Source organism: Haliotis rubra, unplaced genomic scaffold, assembly GCF_003918875.1.
Source record: "Haliotis rubra isolate DU_JTF1 unplaced genomic scaffold, ASM391887v1 Scf34, whole genome shotgun sequence".
NCBI lineage: Eukaryota > Metazoa > Mollusca > Gastropoda > Lepetellida > Haliotidae > Haliotis > Haliotis rubra.
The window spans coordinates 16,785-42,971 of NW_025767013.1; the positions used below are offsets into that span (position 1 = coordinate 16,785).

General features: G+C 39.5%; 2 protein-coding genes across 4 annotated transcripts in view; one reads left to right on the forward strand and one right to left on the reverse strand.

Annotated features, from left to right (window-relative positions):
- The window catches only part of LOC124284580 (fructose-1,6-bisphosphatase 1-like), a 28,872-nt gene extending 8,580 nt beyond the window's left edge, over nucleotides 1–20,292 (forward strand). The window contains 8 exon segments of the mRNA XM_046720672.1: nucleotides 4,368–4,530; nucleotides 8,419–8,511; nucleotides 14,767–14,817; nucleotides 14,819–14,908; nucleotides 15,179–15,316; nucleotides 17,070–17,127; nucleotides 17,130–17,183; nucleotides 18,375–20,292. Of these exon segments, the coding sequence (XP_046576628.1) occupies nucleotides 4,368–4,530; nucleotides 8,419–8,511; nucleotides 14,767–14,817; nucleotides 14,819–14,908; nucleotides 15,179–15,316; nucleotides 17,070–17,127; nucleotides 17,130–17,183; nucleotides 18,375–18,565 (838 nt within the window). The 3' untranslated portion in view covers nucleotides 18,566–20,292.
- A 3,513-nt stretch (nucleotides 20,293–23,805) lies between these two features.
- LOC124284581 (kinesin-like protein KIN-14I) overlaps nucleotides 23,806–26,187 on the reverse strand; it is a 36,475-nt gene continuing 34,093 nt past the window's right edge. For all 3 annotated transcript variants that reach the window (XM_046720673.1, XM_046720676.1, XM_046720675.1), the window contains 2 exons: nucleotides 26,067–26,145; nucleotides 23,806–24,606 (listed from right to left, as the gene is read on the reverse strand). In XM_046720673.1, coding sequence (XP_046576629.1) covers nucleotides 24,556–24,606; nucleotides 26,067–26,145 — 130 coding nt within the window. In that variant the 3' untranslated portion in view covers nucleotides 23,806–24,555. The remainder of the gene's footprint in view (nucleotides 24,607–26,066; nucleotides 26,146–26,187) is intronic.

Genomic DNA, 26,187 nt, shown 5'->3' on the forward strand with positions numbered 1-26,187 from the left:
TTTGTTTTATGAATGTACAAGGTAAGAGTGTTTTTATCTCATCAGTGCATACATATCCACAGCAATGGGAAAAATTGAGTTAAGAAACTTTTACAATATTTAACATGAGAATAAAATTTCAGTTCGGGCAGTTGATAGGAAACACAGGAAAAGGATGCAGACAGTCTTATAGATAAGGAAATAGATAGGCTGGTTGGTTCGGTGTGTTGGTAGATTGCTGGTGATCATAATGTCATATATAATTATTCAGAAGGGGAGGGGAAATCATAACAGATATATCTTAGAAACTATTTGAATACATATATCTTGGTGTCTATTTCACACCTACTGTGAGTTTGGGAAAACCCTGTCTGCACTTGTCAGAACAAGCTGAGAAAACCACATTTTGTCTTTAATGGTTTAATAAGCCTTATCAGCTCAATGTAAATTTTATACATCATTGTGTTGTGACAGAACTGTTTTGCATCTTTACATTTCTAGAGTTTGAGCCAAAGTGTCATGTATTGAAAGTACATATTTCTGTAAACTATTTTGCAGCAGTTTCCTTAATACAAGCAATACTGCCATAGTAAGGGAATTAGGAAAACACCCATTATATCTATTGTAGGTTATGAAATGGGTAGGGACGGTGGGATAGCCTAGTGGCTAAAGTGTTAGCTCGTTACACAAAAAGACCCGGGTTCAATTCCCCACATGGGTACAATGTGTGAAGCCCATTTCTGGTGTCCCCCGCTGTGATATTGCTGGAATATTGCTAAACTTACTCACTATGAAAAGTATATCTTACTGGGCAAAGTTGCTGTCATTACCATGCTATAGTGCTCAAAGTGCTGACATATCCCTGGTCAACGAGTACATCCGGGTTCGAATCCCCACATGGGTACAATGTGTGAAGCCCATTTCTGGTGTCCCCCGCCGTGATGTTGCTGGAATATTGCTAAAAGCGGCATAAAACCAAACTTAGTCAGTCAGTCAACGAGTACATAACACTCCCTGTGGAGAATACAACCGGTCACCTGTCAGGCGCTCAAGGTTCGAACTCAGACTACCATCATATGATACACAGGTACCCAGTTCTACTGCTAAGCTTTAGTATCTGGGAAAACCAGTCCATTTTGACTTTACTAGCTGCAGAGCTTGAGTGGAAGAGTCACTACTCATGATGGTCGCAAACCATGTCAAAATGCACGCACAAAAAAGTAAAAATTGCCACAAAACAAAAATGAGGCCACATTCAAAATTAAGTAACATCATTTGGTATGTCTTATATGTTTATTCATTTCCTAACAAATGTCTTTAACAGTATTGTCTTTAAGGGGCATTTAGAAGTTGGAGTTCTAAGTAAAGATAAGATGTGTAGAAGATCAACTTCTCTATTATCATCAGGGGAAATGTTTCAGTAATACCTTCAGACACTGATCTAGAACGCATATTGATAATCACTCTATGTTTACAAACATTTCTGACAAGCAGTCAATATCGATCAGTATTGTCAAAGTATGCATTATTAGAACTTAGTAGAGGTAATGCACACAGGTTTCAGTATTGTCAAAGTATGCATTACTTGAGCTTAGTAAAGGTGATACACACAGGTTTCAGTATTGTCAAAGTATGCATGATACTAGAGCTTAGTAAAGGTGATACACACAGGTTTAAGTATTGTCAAAGTATGCATTACTAAAGCTTAGTAAAGGTGATACACACAGGTTTCAGTATTGTCAAAGTATGCATTACTAGAGCTTAGTAGAGGTGATACACACAGGTTTCAGTATTGTCAAAGTATGCATTACTAGAGCTTAGTAGAGGTGATACACACAGGTTTCAGTATTGTCAAAGTATGCATTACTAGAGCTCAGTAAAGGTGATACACACAGGTTTCAGTATTGTCAAAATATGCATTACTAGAGCTTAGTAAAGGTGATATACACAGGTTTCAGTATTGTCAAAGTATGCATTACTAGAGCTTAGTAAAGGTGATACACACAGGTTTCAGTATTGTCAAAATATGCATGATACTAGAGCTCAGTAAAGGTGATACACACAGGTTTCAGTATTGTCAAAGTATGCATTATTAGAGCTTAGTAAAGGTGATACACACAGGTTTCAGTATTGTCAAAGTATGCATTACTAGAGCTTAGTAGAGGTGATACACAAAGGTTTCAGTATTGTCAAAGTATGCATTACTAGAACTCAGTAAAGGTGATACACACAGGTTTCAGTATTGTCAAAGTATGCATTACTAGAGCTCAGTAGAGCTCAGTAAAGGTGATACACACAGGTTTCAGTATTGTCAAAGTATGCATTACTAGAGCTTAGTAGAGGTGATACACAAAGGTTTCAGTATTGTCAAAGTATGCATTACTAGAGCTTAGTAGAGGTGATACACAAAGGTTTCAGTATTGTCAAAGTATGCATGATACTAGAGCTTAGTAGAGGTGATACACACAGGTTTCAGTATTGTCAAAGTATGCATTACTAGAGCTTAGTAGAGGTGATACACAAAGGTTTCAGTATTGTCAAAGTATGCATTACTAGAACTCAGTAAAGGTGATACACACAGGTTTCAGTATTGTCAAAGTATGCATTATTAGAGCTTAGTAGAGGTGATACACACAGGTTTCAGTATTGTCAAAGTATGCATTACTAGAACTCAGTAAAGGTGATACACACAGGTTTCAGTATTGTCAAAGTATGCATTACTAGAGCTCAGTAAAGGTGATACACACAGGTTTCAGTATTGTCAAAGTATGCATTATTAGAGCTTAGTAGAGGTGATACACACAGGTTTCAGTATTGTCAAAGTATGCATTACTAGAACTCAGTAAAGGTGATACACACGGGTTTCAGTATTGTCAAAGTATGCATTACTAGAGCTCAGTAAAGGTGATACACACAGGTTTCAGTATTGTCAAAGTATGCATTACTAGAGCTTAGTAGAGGTGATACACAAAGGTTTCAGTATTGTCAAAGTATGCATTACTAGAGCTTAGTAAAGGTGATACACACAGGTTTCAGTATTGTCAAAGTATGCATGATACTAGAGCTTAGTAGAGGTGATACACACAGGTTTCAGTATTGTCAAATATGCATTACTAGAGCTTAGTAGAGGTGATACACACAGGTTTCAGTATTGTCAAATATGCATTACTAGAACTCAGTAAAGGTGATACACACAGGTTTCAGTATTGTCAAAGTATGCATTATTAGAGCTTAGTAAAGGTGATATACACAGGTTTCAGTATTGTCAAAGTATGCATTACTAGAGCTTAGTAGAGGTGATACACAAAGGTTTCAGTATTGTCAAAGTATGCATTACTAGAGCTTAGTAAAGGTGATACACACAGGTTTCAGTATTGTCAAAGTATGCATTACTAGAGCTTAGTAGAGGTGATACAGGTTTCACTGTTGATCAACATTTGTTGTTAACCCTTTGGATTAATGAAATAAAGAAGAGATTGAAACTGACAGTATTCATGCTTTGTTTATACTTTTGCATGGTGCCATTTTGACAAGGGTTTGTGGCAGTTTTGACCTTTGGGTGTGTCTGTTGTGACTAAATCTCTGACAGGCATTTGATTTAGCTGTAAATTTCTGGTCAGTTCATCTGTTTTAACACTGTAGGCATCAGTGAGCTCGCAACAGGTGAAACAGCCCATCTGTGTCCACACACGGTACAAAAACAACATGCTGCACAGTAGTTCGGTATTGTGGCTGTGTGTTAATGTGGTCCATCTTATAGTAAACTGGAAGACTGACTGACTGACTGAGTTTGGTTTTACTCCGCTTTTAGCAATATTCCAGCAACATCACGGCGGGGGACACCAGAAATGGGCTTCACACATTGTACCCATGTGGGGATTCGAACCCGGGTCTTCGGCATGACGAGCCAACGCTTTAACCACTACTAGGCTACCCCACCGCCCCTGTAAACTGGAAGAGTATGTACTGGATTAGTCACTTGATTTGAAACATCACAAGAGTTGACTATATAAATGTTTAGTTTGCAGTAAAGTACTTTCAAATAAAAAGGGTTCCTACTAGTTGTGGGGCAACTACATTGTATAATATTTATATTTGCATATAATATATGACTTGTTAAATAAGTGGGTTACATTGTTGACTTTGTGTGCTGGCGTTAAGATGCCGCACTCTGAGATGTCGGGGTTGGAATCCAAGATGGGAACAGTCTAAAATAAATACTAGACTGTATTTGAGAAAGTTTAATCTCACACATACAGTCTGACTGTTTTCTGAAGGACAACGTGTATTCATATATAATATTGTTCCCAAGTATGCCATTTTGGTAACTGACAATATGTTAGGGGATGTGCATTATTAGCCAAACTTCAGTAACACATTATTTCCAGGTATGGGATCTCGGGGACAGCCAATGCCACGGGAGACCAGGTGAAAAAGCTGGATGTCTTGTCCAATGATTTGTTCATCAACATGCTCAAGTCCTCTTACACAACCTGCCTCCTTGTCTCAGAGGAAAATGAAACCGTTGTTGAAGTGGAAACTGAAAAACAGGTAGGCCAGCTGCTGATGAATTCTACCAAGATGACACAAAATCATCACCGCGTCTGTTGAGAGCAAATATTTGTCAGGCAGGTTTGGGGTGCTAAATTTAACATATTTATGGTTAAGATTTGCCTTCTCAAGGAGAATATTTTGTTTCAAAGAGGAATATAGAACTAATAAAGGTTAGTAATGTCAGTATGATATGCCTTCAAAGATCATAATCCATAATCATGTCTTGTGATAAAAAACCATGCATATTTTATTGTCAAATGACATCAGATAAGATTTTACGATATATCCATGCCTGAGAGTGGAAACGGGTCAGTGTTGGACTAAAGTAGTTTCAGGTTGCCAGAGTCAATCCCACAGGAAGTACTGATCTTCAAGCAGTTACCTACCTGTATAAAATGAATGCTGTTGATAGTTATTTGTGTATTTTCTCTGTAAGATAGAATCTGGATCCAGGGATCCAGATAATTTTTCAACATCAGGAGTACGTACTCCTTATTTTTTCAATATATGAGTACTGGTGAACAATAAGAGTACATTTAGAGTACTGAATGGAATTTAATGGTGTATCATTAAACTTGTGCTTCGTTTCATATATGCATGACAGCATTGCTACTCTGGTGTAAACGGTCAATAAACAATTAAACAATACTGTAAATGATGAAAAGACCGTACACAATTGCTGTGGTGCATATCTGCTACGTTTTCTAAATTATTTCCTACCGTATCGTGCATATTTTTTATCCATACATACGCCGATATGGCCCTTATCTGTAGCCCTGTGAATCTATAGTTCAGTGATGAAGAGAACGTAAACTCTTATGGCAAAAATTGTCAAAATGGATTACATCAAGTTGTTCACAAACAGGTAAAAATCATTGTTAAATGTGATCTGGTCGTGTTTGGTTGTTCTCATTATTTCATACAGATGTATTTTTGTATTCAACACTCCAGATCTCTAAGTTTCATATTCATAAATGCAGATTGCAAAAAAAAATTAAAAAGAAACGAGTTAATTGCATGATCCGATACAATGAATAAGCTAATTTAACATAGCGACATTCACAGAATATCTATAGTAAATGGGCAATGTATGATGATTCATTAAAAGATTAAAATACTTGGCTTTGGGTTTTTTATTTGTGTAGGGCTGCTTTTGTGCGTGTGTCCCTTTTTTTAAGAGATTGTGAACAACTGAGTAATTTACAAAAGAAACAACAAAACTCCAGAATCAATATTCTGTGTATGTCTGTCGTTGTATTATGTATATAAATTCATATCTTATCTGGGAATGTAACAAAAATGATAAAGTTGTTTGCTACTTGACTATAGTTGAACATGATTTAACGAAAATTTCCCAGCTTTACCTTCTAAGTGTTCTGAAAATTGGCTTCCTTTCATTTTGTAAAACTCAGTGGCGTAGTGATTAGAGCGTCTGCCCGGAGAGCAGAAGGTCACGGGTTTGATCCCCGGACGCATCATACCAAAACACGTTATAATATGGTACTTGTTGTTCCCGGCCTGGCACTCGGCATTTATGGGTAAAACAAGGACTGGCCAGCTCGGAGTCAGTATAATGTGTCTGCGGCATGGTATCTCAGTGAGCTAGCACTATAAAATGAGCATAAGTCTGGGCTAGTACAAGCAGCCACATATACACACACATGCACCCCGTCATATGAATGAAATATTCTTAAGTATGACGTTAAGCCTCACGTAATTTTGTAATGGTAAAGTAAGGTTGATAAAATTCAGATCCTGATCAAAGTTGTAAATGTCTGGCAGGCAGAGCTTTTATCTATCCTTCCTGGTCTTCCTGTAAACCTGTACTTGTCAGGTTATTCATTAGTAATGCAACACTACCGTAAATAGTGATCAGTATTCCATGAGGGCTGTCACGTATGAAATTATGTACAGCTTGGAGAATGTATGCACATTTTAATAGAATTTGCCTGTCATCACTGTAAGTAATCCTCCCTCAGCAATATTCCAGCTATATGGGGGCGGTCTGTAAATAATCAAATCTGGACCAGACAATCTAGTGATCAACAACTTTAGCATTACTCTTTGCAATTGGAATACAATGACATGTTGTCAACCAAGTCGAGCAAGCCTGACCACCTGATCACCTTGTCCTATAAACAAAGCATGGGTTGCTGAAGACCAATTCTAATTCATGACTTCTCCACTGTGACATCTGGTTAAATGTTCACCACCAAACATCAACATCTTGCATATGTCTGAACTTCAGTGTGTAACCTGGATATATTTTCATATGACATTAATTTCCCCTCTCTTTATCATGTTTATGTCTGACATACCATCAATACTAGCTTAAATCTTAGTTGTCAGGAACACAGTATGTTCCTGGAAATAGCTGCAGGTGCAAAGCTGCAGATGAAAAGATTGAAGGAGTTGTCAAATACTGGTATCTCCTGACACTGAACATTTAAACAACATGTATAAAAGACTCCATTGTGAGGGGTTATACCTATCAGTTTAATGGTTTTATGGTACACATGCAATTATTCATGAATTTTAGTTTTGTGTAGAATTTTACTTGTATTATCAGTACCGGTAGTAATTTTCATGAAAGTGAAGAAAAACTCAATGAAAAATATATTGTCAGCCCTATATCATTCAGATGAAGAACTCCCTTGAGGAAACCTGCAGCTGTGGTTGATGTATGAGTGAGTGAGTTAAGTTTTATGCCGCTTTTAGCAATTTCCCAGCAATATCACAGCGGGGGACACCAGAAATGGGCTTCACACATTGTACCCATGAGGGGGTTGATGTATGAAGGGACAGACCTGGATTAGAATAGGAGGCACTACTCTGAAGTATTCTGTACACATGATAAATGTTCCACATGAGAAGTGAAAACTTAGAAATGTTTTATTGATAGTAATCAGGCAATTAGTTTAATACTTTTGCTCCTGATATTAGTGTGTAGTGCTGAGAACAGGCCCTCGTATCTTTGCAAGGATTAACAATGTAAAAAAATATTAAAAATATAAAAATTTGAGATGACCCCTGACTCGAAATGCTTCACAGTGTAATACATTATGACAAGGCCGGATATGTGGGTGTACCCCACCTGCCTGCTTTGTCGATCGCTACGGTAAGATTGCATGCAATCGATTAAAACTTAATGTTAACATAATTATGGATGATTGGCCTATCCATCACCACTTATGACACCTATCTATTCTTTATTGTTATTTCTGCAAGTCGATTAAAACTAAACGATCTTGACACAAATGGATGATGATGTGTCCACACAAAACGGGTGTGTGGTTGAAGCAAGTCCTCTGGTTGGTTGATGCTTGTTAGGGAAACATTTACAACTGATGCTTTCTCTCGAGAAGCCATTGCTCGGAAAAAATTTCGTACATTAAACAGTCGATGAAAGGAAAAATTCCCGCGAATTTATAAAGAATGTGCTGATTTGCAAGTGTTGACCAATCAGAGGGCTCGTTTTGACCACACCCATGTTTTGTGCGGACCTATCGTCATCCATTTGTGTCAAGATCGTTTAGTTGAGGGTTAAAATCTGGCTTCAATCGACTTGCAGAAAAACAATAAAGAATTGGTAGGTTCATGAGTGGTGATCGATCGGCCAATCATCCCTGATTATGTTTACATTAAGTTTTAATAGATTGTATGCGATGGTACCGTAGCGATCGGCAAAGCAGGCAGGTGGGGTACACCGAAGTGTTCGGCCTTGTCATGATTTATTGTACTGTACAGGATTTCGGGTCGGGGGGTCATCTCAAAAAAAGATTTAATAACCTTTAATCTTCGCAAAGACACAAGGGCCTGTGGTGCTGAGAACAATGTCTCAATATGTTTGATATGTACAAATCTGTATTTTATTATTTATTCCAGGGCAAGTACATTGTGTGTTTTGACCCTCTGGATGGCTCCTCCAACATTGACTGCCTTGTCTCAATCGGTTCCATCTTTGGTATTTACAGGAAGGTGGGTTCAAGATTAACCCTGATTATGATCCTCGGTCTGTCAGCACTCACCATGCTTGTTGTGAACATTTGTCTTGTATGCCTTCAGGCTTTCCTCCTGTATGAAGCTGACATGTGGTACATACTGGATATGAACCCGTTCATTGCAATGTCTAGCCACACTGACTCACAGCATGTGCCTCAACCATATATTTCACAGTTCATAGAATTTAAATATTTTGGTCACATCCATGAGTCATAGAAAATATCATTAATAGTTTGATGGAATAAAGTATGCATTTTTAAATCTGCGATATATGAGAAGTACTTTTGCATAGGACTCATTGACATATTGTCCCTCTACAGGTGTATCTGGAATGTTTGATGAGTGATGTTTCTTGAATGTGAGTCAGATTGCTGGGTGATGTTTCTTGAATGTGAGTCAGATTGCTGGGTGATGTTTCTTGAATGTGAGTCAGATTGCTGGGTGATGTTTCTTGAATATGAGTCAGATTGCTGGGTGATGTTTCTTGAATGTTGAGTCAGATTGCTGGGTGATGTTTCTTGAATGTGAGTCAGATTGCTGGGTGATGTTTCTTGAATGTGAGTCAGATTGCTGGGTGATGTTTCTTGAATGTGTGTCAGATTGCTGGGTGATGGTTTCTTGAATGTGAGTCAGATTGCTGGGTGATGGTTCTTGAACATGAGTCAGATTGCTGGGTGATGTTTCTTGAATGTGAGTCAGATTGCTGGGTGATGTTTCTTGAATGTGAGTCAGATTGCTGGGTGATGTTTCTTGAATGTGAGTCAGATTGCTGGGTGATGTTTCTTGAATATGAGTCAGATTGCTGGGTGATGTTTCTTGAATGTGAGTCAGATTGCTGGGTGATGTTTCTTGAATGTGAGTCAGATTGCTGGGTGATGTTTCTTGAATGTGAGTCAGATTGCTGGGTGATGTTTCTTGAATATGAGTCAGATAGCTGGGTGATGTTTCTTGAATGTGTGTCAGATTGCTGGGTGATGTTTCTTGAATGTGAGCCAGATTGCTGGGTGATGTTTCTTGAATGTGAGTCAGATTGCTGGGTGATGTTTCTTGAATGTGAGTCAGATTGCTGGGTGATGTTTCTTGAATGTTAGTCAGATTGCTGGGTGATGTTTCTTGAATGTGAGTCAGATTGCTGGGTGTTGTTTCTTGAATGTGAGTCAGATAGCTGGGTGATGTTTCTTGAATGTTAGTCAGATTGCTGGGTGATGTTTCTTGAATGTTAGTCAGATTGCTGGGTGATGTTTCTTGAATATGGGAGTCAGATTGCTGGGTGATGTTTCTTGAATGTGAGTCAGATTGCTGGGTGATGTTTCTTGAATGTGAGTCAGATTGCTGGGTGATGTTTCTTGAATGTTAGTCAGATTGCTGGGTGATGTTTCTTGAATGTGAGTCAGATTGCTGGGTGATGTTTCTTGAATGTGAGTCAGATTGCTGGGTGATGTTTCTTGAATGTGTGAGTCAGATTGCTGGGTGATGTTTCTTGAATGTGAGTCAGATTGCTGGGTGTTGTTTCTTGAATGTGAGTCAGATTGCTGGGTGATGTTTCTTGAATGTGAGTCAGATTGCTGGATGATGTTTCTTGAATGTGAGCCAGATTGCTGGGTGTTGTTTCTTGAATGTGAGTCAGATTGCTGGGTGATGTTTCTTGAATGTGAGTCAGATTGCTGGGTGATGTTTCTTTGAATGTTAGTCAGATTGCTGGGTGATGTTTCTTGAATGTGAGTCAGATTGCTGGGTGATGTTTTCTTGAATGTGAGCCAGATTGCTGGGTGATGTTTCTTGAATGTGAGTCAGATTGCTGGGTGATGTTTCTTGAATGTGAGTCAGATTGCTGGGTGATGTTTCTTGAATGTTAGTCAGATTGCTGGGTGATGTTTCTTGAATGTGAGTCAGATTGCTGGGTGATGTTTCTTGAATGTGAGTCAGATTGCTGGGTGATGTTTCTTGAATGTGAGTCAGATTGCTGGGTGATGTTTCTTGAATGTGTGTCAGATTGCTGGGTGATGTTTCTTGAATGTGAGTCAGATTGCTGGGTGATGTTTCTTGAATATGAGTCAGATTGCTGGGTGATGGTTCTTGAATGTGAGTCAGATTGCTGGGTGATGTTTCTTGAATGTGAGTCAGATTGCTGGGTGATGTTTCTTGAATGTGAGTCAGATTGCTGGGTGATGTTTCTTGAATATGAGTCAGATTGCTGGGTGATGTTTCTTGAATGTGAGTCAGATTGCTGGGTGATGTTTCTTGAATGTGAGTCAGATTGCTGGGTGATGTTTCTTGAATGTGAGTCAGATTGCTGGGTGATGTTTCTTGAATATGAGTCAGATAGCTGGGTGATGTTTCTTGAATGTGTGTCAGATTGCTGGGTGATGTTTCTTGAATGTGTGTCAGATTGCTGGGTGATGTTTCTTGAATGTGTGTCAGATTGCTGGGTGATGTTTCTTGAATATGAGCCAGATTGCTGGGTGATGTTTCTTGAATGTGAGTCAGATTGCTGGGTGATGTTTCTTGAATGTGAGTCAGATTGCTGGGTGATGTTTCTTGAATGTTAGTCAGATTGCTGGGTGATGTTTCTTGAATGTGTGTCAGATTGCTGGGTGTTGTTTCTTGAATGTGAGTCAGATAGCTGGGTGATGTTTCTTGAATGTTAGTCAGATTGCTGGGTGATGTTTCTTGAATGTTAGTCAGATTGCTGGGTGATGTTTCTTGAATATGAGTCAGATTGCTGGGTGATGTTTCTTGAATGTGAGTCAGATTGCTGGGTGATGTTTCTTGAATGTGAGTCAGATTGCTGGGTGATGTTTCTTGAATGTGAGTCAGATTTGCTGGGTGATGTTTCTTGAATATGAGTCAGATAGCTGGGTGATGTTTCTTGAATGAGTCAGATTGCTGGGTGATGTTTCTTGAATGTGAGCCAGATTGCTGGGTGATGTTTCTTGAATGTGAGTCAGATTGCTGGGTGATGTTTCTTGAATGTGGAGTCAGATTGCTGGGTGATGTTTCTTGAATGTGAGTCAGATTGCTGGGTGATGTTTCTTGAATGTGAGCCAGATTGCTGGGTGATGTTTCTTGAATGTGAGTCAGATTGCTGGGTGATGTTTCTTGAATGTGAGTCAGATTGCTGGGTGATGTTTCTTGAATGTGAGTCAGATTGCTGGGTGATGTTTCTTGAATGTGAGTCAGATTGCTGGGTGATGTTTCTTGAATGTGTGAGTCAGATTGCTGGGTGATGTTTCTTGAATGTGAGTCAGATTGCTGGGTGTTGTTTCTTGAATGTGAGTCAGATTGCTGGGTGATGTTTCTTGAATGTGAGTCAGATTGCTGGGTGATGTTTCTTGAATGTGAGTCAGATTGCTGGGTGATGTTTTCTTGAATGTAGAGCCAGATTGCTGGGTGATGTTTCTTGAATGTGGAGTCAGATTGCTGGGTGATGACTTGAATGTTAGTCAGATTGCTGGGTGATGTTTCTTGAATGTGAGTCAGATTGCTGGGTGATGTTTCTTGAATGTGAGCCAGATTGCTGGGTGATGTTTCTTGAATGTGAGTCAGATTGCTGGGTGATGTTTCTTGAATGTTAGTCAGATTGCTGGGTGATGTTTCTTGAATGTTAGTCAGATTGCTGGGTGATGTTTCTTGAATGTGTGAGTCAGATTGCTGGGTGATGTTTCTTGAATGTGAGTCAGATTGCTGGGTGATGTTTCTTGAATGTGAGTCAGATTGCTGGGTGATGTTTCTTGAATGTGTGTCAGATTGCTGGGTGATGTTTCTTGAATGTGAGTCAGATTGCTGGGTGATGGTTCTTGAATATGAGTCAGATTGCTGGGTGATGGTTCTTGAATGTGAGTCAGATTGCTGGGTGATGTTTCTTGAATGTGAGTCAGATTGCTAAGGTGATGTTTCTTGAATGTGAGTCAGATTGCTGGGTGATGTTTCTTGAATATGAGTCAGATTGCTGGGTGATGTTTCTTGAATGTGAGTCAGATTGCTGGGTGATGTTTCTTGAATGTGAGTCAGATTGCTGGGTGATGTTTCTTGAATGTGAGTCAGATTGCTGGGTGATGTTTCTTGAATATGAGTCAGATAGCTGGGTGATGTTTCTTGAATGTGTCAGATTGCTGGGTGATGTTTCTTGAATGTGTGTCAGATTGCTGGGTGATGTTTCTTGAATGTGTGTCAGATTGCTGGGTGATGTTTCTTGAATGTGTGTCAGATAGCTGGGTGATGTTTCTTGAATGTGAGTCAGATTGCTGGGTGATGTTTCTTGAATGTGAGTCAGATTGCTGGGTGATGTTTCTGAATGTTAGTCAGATAGCTGGGTGATGTTTCTTGAATGTGTGTCAAGATTGCTGGGTGATGTTTCTTGAATGTGAGTCAGATTGCTGGGTGATGTTTCTTGAATGTGAGTCAGATTGCTGGGTGATGTTTCTTGAATGTTAGTCAGATTGCTGGGTGATGTTTCTTGAATGTGTGTCAGATTGCTGGGTGATGTTTTCTTGAATGTGTCAGATTGCTGGGTGTTGTTTCTTGAATGTGTGTCAGATTGCTGGGTGATGTTTCTTGAATATGAGTCAGATTGCTGGGTGATGTTTCTTGAATGTGTGAGTCAGATTGCTGGGTGATGTTTCTTGAATGTGAGTCAGATTGCTGGGTGATGTTTCTTGAATGTTAGTCAGATTGCTGGGTGATGTTTCTTGAATGTGTGTCAGATTGCTGGGTGTTGTTTCTTGAATGTGAGTCAGATTGCTGGGTGATGTTTCTTGAATGTGAGTCAGATTGCTGGGTGATGTTTCTTGAATGTTAGTCAGATTGCTGGGTGATGTTTCTTGAATGTGAGTCAGATTGCTGGGTGATGTTTCTTGAATGTGAGTCAGATTGCTGGGTGATGTTTCTTGAATGTGAGTCAGATTGCTGGGTGATGTTTCTTGAATGTGTGTCAGATTGCTGGGTGATGTTTCTTGAATGTGAGTCAGATTGCTGGGTGATGTTTCTTGAATGTTAGTCAGATTGCTGGGTGATGTTTCTTGAATGTGTGTCAGATTGCTGGGTGATGGTTCTTGAATGTGAGTCAGATTGCTGGGTGATGTTTCTTGAATGTGAGTCAGATTGCTGGGTGATGTTTCTTGAATGTTAGTCAGATTGCTGGGTGATGTTTCTTGAATGTGAGTCAGATTGCTGGGTGATGTTTCTTGAATGTGAGTCAGATTGCTGGGTGATGTTTCTTGAATGTGAGTCAGATTGCTGGGTGATGTTTCTTGAATGTTAGTCAGATTGCTGGGTGATGTTTCTTGAATGTGAGTCAGATTGCTGGTGATGTTTCTTGAATGTTAGTCAGATTGCTGGGTGATGTTTCTTGAATGTGAGTCAGATTGCTGGGTGATGTTTCTTGAATGTTAGTCAGATTGCTGGGTGATGTTTCTTGAATGTGTGTCAGATTGCTGGGTGATGTTTCTTGAATGTGTGTCAGATTGCTGGGTGATGTTTCTTGAATGTGAGTCAGATTGCTGGGTGATGTTTCTTGAATGTGAGTCAGATTGCTGGGTGATGTTTCTTGAATGTGAGTCAGATTGCTGGGTGATGTTTCTTGAATGTGTGTCAGATTGCTGGGTGATTTGTTTCTTGAATGTGAGTCAGATTGCTGGGTGATGTTTCTTGAATGTGAGTCAGATTGCTGGGTGATGTTTCTTGAATGTGAGTCAGATTGCTGGGTGTTGTTTCTTGAATGTGAGTCAGATTGCTGGGTGATGTTTCTTGAATGTGAGTCAGATTGCTGGGTGATGTTTCTTGAATGTGTGTCAGATTGCTGGGTGATGTTTCTTGAATGTGAGTCAGATTGCTGGGTGATGTTTCTTGAATGTGTGTCAGATAGCTGGGTGTTGTTTCTTGAATGTTAGTCAGATTGCTGGGTGATGTTTCTTGAATGTGAGTCAGATTGCTGGGTGATGTTTCTTGAATGTGAGTCAGATTGCTGGGTGATGTTTCTTAAATGTGACTCGTATGGCTGGGTGTTGTTTCTTGAATGTGTGAGTCAGACTGATGGGTGATGTTGTTTTTTAGAACATCCGATTTATATTGCTGGGTGATTTTGTTTCTGAAATGCAGGATGAAATTGTATGTTGAATGTGAGATTCAGATTGCTAGGTCATGTCGTATCTACCAAGAGTGATTCAGATTCCACAGTGATGTTGTTTCTATTACAAAACCCAAGAGTCAGATCGTTGATTTAACGTGTTTCAGAATGGAGATGGGATTCCCACAGTGAAGGATGCCTTGAAACCAGGGACGGAGGTTGTTGGCGGCAGGATACGCCTTGTATGGCAGCGCCACTATGGTGGTCTTGTCCACAGGAAATGGTGTCAATGGCTTCATGTATGATCCCGTGAGTGGAACAACTGGTTAACTCATAATACCAAAGAAATATCATTCAGTGCAAAGATTATCATCACCATGGTTACCAAAATGCTTAAACGGTCAAGATACATCAGCATCATGTTTGTGTGTCTGAGGTCATGGTTTCAATAAATTACTGTTGAAAGCTGAGTTAAAATTTTTAAAGACATAACTCATAAACAGTTATCCCATCCATGAGTCTCTGGCAACAAACTAATTCTGTCTGGTGTGCATCATATCTTGGAGTCCTGTATTTCAGGCCATTGGAGAGTTCCTGTTGACAGAGAAGAACATCAGGTGTAAACCTCGGGGCAAGATTTACTCCCTCAATGAAGGTTATGAGAAGTTTTGGGATGAACCAACACGAGAGTATGTGAAGAGCAAGAAGTTCCCGGAGGTGGGTGAAACAGCATTTGTTGACGAGGCAAACATAACAAAGTATGGTATGGATTTACAACTTCTTTAATATTTACTTATTTATTTTAATATTTACTTATTTTTAGTTACTTATTTTTGTAAATCCATACCATACTTTGTTGTGTTACTTCCCAACTACTAAATGCCCATCAAGCATCTGAGGCAACATGTTTTGATGGGATAGTAAGGCCATACGTTTCATTCTATTTGTTTAACAAATTCATGTTCATTCAAATTCAAGCAGTGTCCCCCTATTATTAAGCAGGAATATTGCTTGAAAATAAATGTAACTTGCTTGTTTTTAGCCTTGCTCCAAGGTTGTACTGAATACTGAGCCCATGGATTATAGTAATTCTATCCCTTGAAGAGGCAAGGCTAGATAAGCGGACAGTACAGGACCCCAGTCTCTTATTTATTATTTTTATCATTTATCATTTAAATTATTAATTTTTACCTTAGAGACTTGTCCAAGTCTAGCTTGTTGTATGCTGCTATATTAAGCACAACCTCGCCCACTCTTTGTCTACAGTCCGTTTGAGTCGAAACGGACCGATGAATTGCAAATTTTATCATTGTACAAAATTGCCACATAAATATAAATAGTACACATGTTTATCATTTACTAATACCCAACAGCTTTCTTATATTTGAAAATTTTCCGGACTCCACCAAAAAGGTTCTTTAAGAAACTATCATTAACATTTTGACACAGTTCACTATTTGTTATGAGGGAGGAGTGCAGAGAAAGGGACAGCTAGGTGTTAGAGAAGCATGTGCACAAGTGCCCACCAAGTTATTGATTCATTAGCCTGTGCTGTGCCGTCTCCATCCTTTCTCGCACACCTGGCTGTCCCTTTCTCTGCACTCCTCCCTCGTAACAAATAGTGATCTGTGTCAAAATGTTAATGATAGTTTCTTAAAGAACCTTTTTGGTGGAGTCCGGAAAATTTTCAAATATAAGAAAGCTGTTGGGTATTAGTAAATGATAAACATGTGTACTATTTATATTTATGTGGCAATTTTGTACAATGATAAAATTTGCAATTCATCGGTCCGTTTCGGACTCAAACGGACTGTAGGAGAGAAGCAACCACAGCAGTAATTATTGTGAATACAGTAGTTTTGTTTACAGAAATGAATAAAGAGTAAACACTGAAAACATTCTGTATTCTATTTGACATTTTGCTATGATGGGTGTGAAGAGATTCAGGCAAAATGTGTTTTTTTTGTCGAAAGACAGTGTTAGTGCCAAAACTTAATGCAGAATGCTGAAGATACATTTACAGTCCTATACAGGATGCACGTTAAGATTACTTAAACACTGGTCTTCAAGTTGTTCTCTGGGGTGCAAAATGCAGCAGAGTGGTTAACATACTGAATATGGTAATTAAGGAATAATCATAGAGAAACAAATAAGAAAGCATGTTGTGGCCTTCTTGTTTTTTCATGGTACCCATGAAGGTCCGGGTTAGAATTGATCTTCAGTAACCCATGCTTGTCATAAGAAGCGACTAACAGGATCGCGTGGTCAGGCTCCCTGACTTGGTTGACATATGTCATAGGTTCCCAAATGTGCAGATCGATGCTCATGCTGTTGAGCACTGGATTGTCTGGTCCAGACTCGATTATTTACAGACCACCGCTATATAGCTGGAATATTGCTGAGTGCAGCGTCAAACTAAACTCATTCACTCACTTACTCACTTGTTCTTTCATGGTCTCTGTGTTTACAGTCTGGCAAACCTTATGGTGGCCGCTACATCGGGTCTATGGTAGCTGATGTTCACAGAACCCTTGTATCGGAGGAATATTCATGTATCCATCTACCACGGAGGCACCGAAAAGGAAAAGTGAGTTGTCTTCCCTTGCAGATACTTCAGAATCCATAGAATATTCCAGATGCATTATAAATGTTCCTAAATGGATGATGTATTTGATATTAAGACACTGTTACACAAATGTCTTTGTCATATTTGATTTACAAGACAAGTTTGACAAGACAAGAGGTAATACAAAGTTCCTTTTTTTAAAGGTCCACTTATAAAAAAAACTTGTCCTCACACACAGTCATCTCTGCATTACAGCAACAATACCTCAGGATTATAAGTTATTGTTATATGTGTTATATTTTGATGATCTCAACCAAAATATAGACGACAATTTTTTTTGAAGAGAATGCGAGATCATTCAATGAAACTGATGCTAAAGATACATTATGAGTACTGTAGCGAAACATCTAATGACTGGAAGGCATCGGAATAGCATGTTGCTGATTTAAGTGCTAATCGCCATGCTGAAGGCTGGGGTACAATCTGGTGTCCCCATATTGCTAAAAGCAGCATAGAACCATACTCACTCACTAAGATGCTTAATTCAATGTGTACCATTACCTCGCCATAAACTGAGGGGTTTGAATCGCAGGTTTGTCGTAATTATGTTAAGATTTTCCCTGGGTTTCAGAAGTCACTCACTCAGACTTGCAGGAATATACTGAAATGGTATTAAAAAGCATTGTTAAGCCCAGAGGTACAGATAAGCTGCGTATCTGTGTAAATTACGCAAATATTTATGTGGAAACTCTATTAAGTCTATTGCGTACAAGTACGCTTGAATTTTTGTAAATACTCAATAAATGTGATCTTACATGCGTACACACAAAACTGTCAAATCTTAGCTTGCATACTGGGGTTAGATAAAATAACTGAGGCATACTGAGAGGTTCTATTTCAGGAAATGAACTTGACAACTTGCAGTTTCTCATAATACAGATAAAATATAAATAACAAACACTAACATTTAAACTTTATTATATTTTTAAAATTAATGAGAAATGGCAAAATACCCAATTGAGTTTGAATGAGGTGAGTACAATTTATTTGGTTACTGAAAGGAAAATTAGGATACCCAATTGAGATGAACACAATCGAGTACATAACTCAATGGCCCAAAAAGTTATCTGTAGCTCTGTAAGCCAGATTCACTATACTATGAAGATAATCACTTCTCTACCAATATGCTAACATGTGATTGGCTGTTTCAGTTGCGTCTGCTGTACGAGTGTAACCCAATGGCCTTCATCATAGAGCAAGCAGGTGGGCTGGCTACAGACGGAAGACAAAGAATTCTGGAAATCCAGCCCAAGGAAATCCATGAGCGTAGTCCCATCTACCTGGGCTCGAAGGAAGATGTCGAAGACGTCATCAACATCTTTAAGAAACATGCCAAATAATCAGTTGAATGTTAATTGTTTTCGTCTGCATGTGGGACACGTACCGAGACATCTATTGAATGGAAGGTTATGGGTATTTGAGAATGTGAGGTGTCAAAAGTTTGCTTTGGAACATTTATATAGTCTTTTTTTATCTGTCTCTATTATCACTGTCACTTATTATGTACATGCACACATGTTCCAGGAATTCCACAGAATCGTTCACTATGGTATTTGCTCTCACTGCTCCCTGCACTTCTAACAAACCATATCAGAATTAAAGTTTATCAGCTTCCATCATGTAGTCAGCATTTTACCTTGATTCAAGGATCACCCAAGTGTCCTTAGAAAAACATGAAGGTACTGTAGAGGAATGGAATAGTGTAGTTATAATTATTTTGTAAATGATTAATTACAGGACCTTTCTATTTTGGGACTAGTTTTTCTTTTTTGTGTTCTGACAAAGAATTTTGTCAGAAATAAACTAAATGTAGGATGACTGGCCTGATGAAACAGCTTCAGTCTGCAATTTAACCATTACTCTCAGTCACAAGACATTTAAATTTCTATCAGCAAGAGTTGACAGCAATAGTCCCTATATCACTACAATGCACTTAACATGGTGCTAATGGTGATGTTTTGACCAGTGCACAATGTTGGGACATTCTTACCTCTATAATAGTCCAGCATATTCAAAATGAGGAGGGTGTCCCCCATCATGATATTGCTGGAATATTGCTAAAAGCGGTGTAAAACCCAACTCACTCACTCACTCAAAATGATGAGTAATGAGATAACCTTGAGGCTGCATAATAAAACATTAAGAGTGATTACTGTGTTCAGTGCCAATGTGGAGAGATGGTTCTTCTGTGACCCTTCAGTCTTTCTCGTGTCAGACCAAGGCACACATGCATACAGGAATGACTGACCAGTGTCGATGTCTGCGATGGCTGTTGGTGGTGTATATTGAGAAATCCATTGCCGCTTAGTATTAAGATCGTCAACAGTCAGCTGCTTTGTCAGCCATGTTGATTTATCAAGGAATGATTCGTATATACTCAACAAAGAAAGTTAGGAAATGTGAAACTGTATGGGGTCAATTTGTGACTCTGGCCTGCACTACAAATCAATATCCAAAATCTATTCATGATCCTTAACTTTTTTTGTCTAGTATATTCCGCCTTTGAAAGATGCTGCTGTCTACAACCATTGTTTATCACTATCAGTCTTTATGTGTTTAATTTCACACAATGTTAATTGTTTTTGTTGTTCAATCAGACTTGTTTTCAACATAGTATATTTTGATACTGTTATAACTGAAGTTTCATATTTCTTAATATGAACATATTACACTAAGTGTTCACTGCTGTGTCGAAGAGGTTGGGGGAAATTATTTCATCAATCATATGGGTTCTCTGAAATATTAAATTCGGCATCAGTGTGCACCCTCTACAACCCCTAATGTAGCCGGTATTCTATTTTCCATTATCATCGGATCATAAATGGACATCACTGATTCAAAGATCTGATTTAGATATACATACCTATTAAGGTGAAATTACAAACATCAAGATAAGATCAAGACAGTAAAATGGCTGTTTGTTGTTCCCTGTCCATTAAATTGTTCTGTTAAATGGACTATGTCAATGCATATATCACAAGTTTCAGTGATAGTGATAACATGTGGGACATGACTTGTTGATTTTCTTATCATTTGAATACATTGTTCAATAAACATTTCTATTGCTTGTTGCGTCTTGTGTTTCCATCACCTACAGAAGATGTTTTATGATGATTAACATAAACAATATTTAGTTTGACCTGTAATTCGCTTGGCTAAAGTGAAAAGAAAAGGGTGGGGACTGTGTGAGTTATGGTGTGTGTGTTGGTTGGGGTTGGGGAGTGAGGTATCAAAATTTGTCATCTGACGACATCTGAGATGGGTTCAAGTACTAGATTTTCCAGCACCATGTTCTATGAGTTTCATACAAGTTTGGACCACCCACATCAGGCCATGATCTGACCAAACTACCATTAAACCCAGTCACTATCAGTTATCTAAATAAAATGATTTTCTTTATGACAGAAAATGAAACTGTTTGTTTTTGGCTTGCTGGAAACCTTACTCAGTTATTCAGTACATTATGATAGTAAACACAACACTAACATCATCTAGAATACAGAGGTGCTTAATGGGTGAAACTGAATTGTTAGCTCATGTCCTTGTGAGCTGATGACCTACTGCACTATTTCATACAAGTGTCTGGAAACCACAAGGTTCCCCATTTATTGGTATTATGCCAGTGTCTGGAGTATCCACCCAGACCCGTGAAGATCTGGGTTAGAATTGTTCTTCAGTAACCCATGCTTGTCGTAAGAGGCGATTAACGGGATCATGTGGTCAGGCTCCCTAACTTGGTTGACACGTCACCGTATCCCAATTGCATAGATCAATCCCTGAATTGTCTGGCCCAGACTCGATTATTTACAGACCGCTGCCATATAGCTGGAATATTGCTGAGTGCCGCGTAAAACTAAACTCACTCACTCACTACTAACATTGGACCAGCTAAGCTACACATCTCTCCATTCTACTTTATTTAGGACCAACATTTATAAAGTATGTATGAAATGGGAGCAAATTATCCTAATGGTAAGTCTACTTGTGATTTACTGGTGCATGACAATAACATAATGAGTTGTCGGCGATGAAATGGTGCAGTGATAATTGAGTTGCTTTGATATGCTGTTAGCCTCACTCAAATTTATGATCCTCCAGGAAATCCAAATCCAAAGGGAACCAGGCATCAGAGAGAGGTCCATAAAGTGCATTAGACTGGAAAACTTCGTAGCAGTTCTTGCTAGCTTTCTCAAGAAAGGAAATGTTTCAGTATCTGTGATGTCTATATAGTGCTTTCCACAAGATGCCATGAGATATCCAGATCACTGATTTTTGTGTTGCATTAAGCAGCACACAAATACTTTGTGATACCAGTAAAGATATAGGATAGATTCAGTCTTAAGCATCCCATGTACATCATAGGTGGGGACTGACAGGATAGGGCAGATTTGTTGCTACCTGTCTTCATATCCCATCATAGGTGGGGACTGACAGGATAGGGCAGATTTGTTGCTACCTGTCTTCATATCCCATCATAGGTGGGGACTGACAGGATAGGGCAGATTTGTTGCTACCTGTCTTCATATCCCATCATAGGTGGGGACTGACAGGATAGGACAGATTTGTTGCTACCTGTCTTCATATCCCATCATAGGTGGGGACTGACAGGATAGGGCAGATTTGTTGCTACCTGTCTTCATATCCCATCATAGGTGGGGACTGACAGGATAGGACAGATTTGTTGCTCCATGTCTTCATATCCCATCATAGGTGGGGACTGACAGGATAGGGCAGATTTGTTGCTACCTGTCTTCATATCCCATCATAGGTGGGGACTGACAGGATAGGGCAGATTTGTTGCTACCTGTCTTCATATCCCATCATAGGTGGGGACTGACAGGATAGGACAGATTTGTTGCTCCATGTCTTCATATCCCATCATAGGTGGGGACTGACAGGATAGGACAGATTTGTTGCTCCATGTCTTCATATCCCATCATAGGTGGGGACTGACAGGATAGGACAGATTTGTTGCTACCTGTCTTCATATCCCATCATAGGTGGGGACTGACAGGATAGGGCAGATTTGTTGCTACCTGTCTTCATATCCCATCATAGGTGGGGACTGAGGTGGGGACTGACAGGATAGGACAGATTTGTTGCTACCTGTCTTCATATCCCATCATAGGTGGGGACTGACAGGATAGGACAGATTTGTTGCTACCTGTCTTCATATCCCATCATAGGTGGGGACTGACAGGATAGGGCAGATTTGTTGCTCCATGTCTTCATATCCCATCATAGGTGGGGACTGACAGGATAGGACAGATTTGTTGCTACATGTCTTCATATCCCATCATAGGTGGGGACTGACAGGATAGGGCAGATTTGTTGCTACCTGTCTTCATATCCCATCATAGGTGGGGACTGACAGGATAGGACAGATTTGTTGCTACCTGTCTTCATATCCCATCATAGGTGGGGACTGACAGGATAGGACAGATTTGTTGCTACATGTCTTCATATCCCATCATAGGTGGGGACTGACAGGATAGGACAGATTTGTTGCTCCATGTCTTCATATCCCATCATAGGTGGGGACTGACAGGATAGGGCAGATTTGTTGCTACCTGTCTTCATATCCCATCATAGGTGGGGACTGACAGGATAGGGCAGATTTGTTGCTACCTGTCTTCATATCCCATCATAGGTGGGGACTGACAGGATAGGACAGATTTGTTGCTACCTGTCTTCATATCCCATCATAGGTGGGGACTGACAGGATAGGACAGATTTGTTGCTCCCATGTCTTCATATCCCATCATAGGTGGGGACTGACAGGATAGGACAGATTTGTTGCTACCTGTCTTCATATCCCATCATAGGTGGGGACTGACAGGATAGGACAGATTTGTTGCTACCTGTCTTCATATCCCATCATAGGTGGGGACTGACAGGATAGGACAGATTTGTTGCTCCATGTCTTCATATCCCATCATAGGTGGGGACTGACAGGATGGGAGTAGGTTTGTTTGCTACCTGTCTTCATATCCCATCATAGGTGGGGACTGACAGGATGGAGACAGATTTGTTGCTACCTGTCTTCATATCCCATCATAGGTGGGGACTGACAGGATAGGGCAGATTTGTTGCTACCTGTCTTCATATCCCATCATGGGTGGGGACTGACAGGATAGGGCAGATTTGTTGCTCCATGTCTTCATATCCCATCATAGGTGGGGACTGACAGGATAGGGCAGATTTGTTGCTACCTGTCTTCATATCCCATCATAGGTGGGGACTGACAGGATAGGGCAGATTTGTTGCTACCTGTCTTCATATCCCATCATAGGTGGGGACTGACAGGATAGGGCAGATTTGTTGCTACCTGTCTTCATATCCCATCATAGGTGGGGACTGACAGGATAGGACAGATTTGTTGCTACCTGTCTTCATATCCCATCATAGGTGGGGACTGACAGGATAGGGCAGATTTGTTGCTACATGTCTTCATATCCCATCATAGGTGGGGACTGACAGGATAGGGCAGATTTGTTGCTACATGTCTTCATATCCCAAATGTGTAGATGGATACTAATGATGTCAGTCACTGCCTTGCCTGGTCCAGAGTTGGTTATCCAAGAAAGCAAATTGCACATACTAAGATGAATATAGAAATATACCATAACCAACAACCCCCAGACAAACCCAGGTTACAAATGTTAAACATAAATACATGTAATAAAGGGTGTAACATTGGTAAATATAAATATGTCATCTACGCAGGATTGTGCGAGCATTGTGTATATGATTGAAGGAAAAACTGGTTTGAAACCTTTGGGCATACATGCATAAGTTTCAAACACTGGTTGAAATTAACATCATGTCACTCTCTGGCCAAAATAGTGCCTCTGTGACGTTAAGATATTATTTTAACAAAACAAATTCTTGTTCACTAGGTTCTGGTTATATTGGTTCTTTAACTTGGCACAAAAAATTTGAAACCATGCAAAGTGAAGGAGAAGAAACTCTTTCAAAGCTACTCCAACAACATGTGCCATACACAGTGTGTCACAGTGGGGCAAAGTAGGGGGTGAAGTCTTTGCCTGTCACCCACAGGCCCACTTGGGTATGATGTGTGAAGCCTATGTCTGGTGTCCCCACTGTGATGTTGGAACATTGATAATACTATACTCACACTTCGCTCTATATCACAGTTTGAAAATAACTGGAATGCAAATAAATCTGGATTTTGATTGTAAGCATTTAAACATAAGTGTAATATTTTAATAATGCTGGACGGTTGATATGTTGATCTACGCCAATGGCCTTGTTCTCCATTTGAAATATCACAGATGTTTGTAGTATTCAACTTGATTCTTGGAGTAGTCTACTGTTCTTCCTCATCCACTGACTCGCCTTTCTTCATCTTTTGGATCATCTGAAACATCAAACATCAGCTATAAGAATAAGGGAAAAAATGGCGAAGTTCAGATCACAAGCAAAACATTTGGTTTCTATAAACCCAAGTTGATATGTTGCAAATGCTTTCCAGTTCACTTCAATACGTTTTGTATTTATGGAGATACAGGTAATATCATTCTCTTCCCACAGAGGTTACTTGTCATATCTTCCTACGAACCTCTGTTCTAATACGGCCATATTTTCCGGTTCTCGTAAAATCTCCTAGAGGCAAATGATCACAACACGAAGTATCTCCCTTCTTTCTGTCCGATCAGAACACGTTTTACATCGACTTAGATCTAACTTGACTAATGCAAGCACCTATGGCACCACAAATATCCCTCCTCTGCCGGGGACTTGTGTTGATGTGACACACAAGGCATTTAATGGCTACCTTGTCTGTTGTCAATGAGGGCGATGGAGACGCCATTGACCTGCCAATACATGACTGAGTTCTGTCTAGAAGAAACGTTTGCGCATTGCACAGATGAAGAGGTTCTAGTTTTCCCGAAGTATACGGAAACTACCGAGGTCTTGCAAATGATCACTTTTGAAACAATGTCGCTGATTGCACATCTAAATCTTATTGCAAACCAAACATGAATCCTGAACACTCTCACCATGAAAGAGCCGTATTAGAACAGAGGTTTGTAGGAAGATATGACAAGTAACCTCTGTGGGAAGAGAATGTATATGCACACTGTAACATTTCTGAAACCATATCATAGAAAATGTAATATGCTAACGATAATACCCTCACAGGCTGCTTATTTTATCCCCCCCAATGTAAATAACATACAGAATAGGGAACCTCATTCAGTGCCATAATTCAACAAAAATAATCAACTATTAAGACTCCAGAATATAACACATTGTACATGCATTATGACACATGTTTGTGCTGTGGTACGATACACATTCTGCAGCAGGACTGTCCCAAGCTCACACTGAGTGACACTGACCTCCTAATCCAGTCACATGTTAGAAGATTACCAGGCTTGGCTTGGTGGTGCTACAAATATGGAGTCCCCATACCATATTAACAATTCTTCCTGAATGAAACTATTTCATACATGAGTGGATGATCCTCAAAGTGACCTGACACCTGACACATGACAAATGATATTTGCATTGTTTTTTTACCTCAAATAAAAACCAATGAAACGTTGGTCATTTATGAAGTGTCTAACATCTGTCGTAAGCTGTGGTTGATAAAACAATTGCAGCAAATTCCAGCAAACACAAAAAGCTGCAGACAGCTACTTCATCATAGCTTAGAGGGAAATTGAGATACTCTATGTACCTGGTAAAAGCAAAAAAAGTGACAACATGTTTAAAAGACATGATTCTAAGTTGTTTGGACTAGCAATGGCCTTTCATCTTTGTGATTATAAAACAGTGGGAGTCTACTGCACTATATAAGTTAAAAACACTTACCGCCTTCAGTCTCAAAATCTCCTTGTTGTCAGCATTCTTAGATGCGTCGTTGGTGATCAGTTTCACACGAGAGGCGTATCTACAAACACAAGATGTTGGTGTGAGAGAGGTTGAACACTAC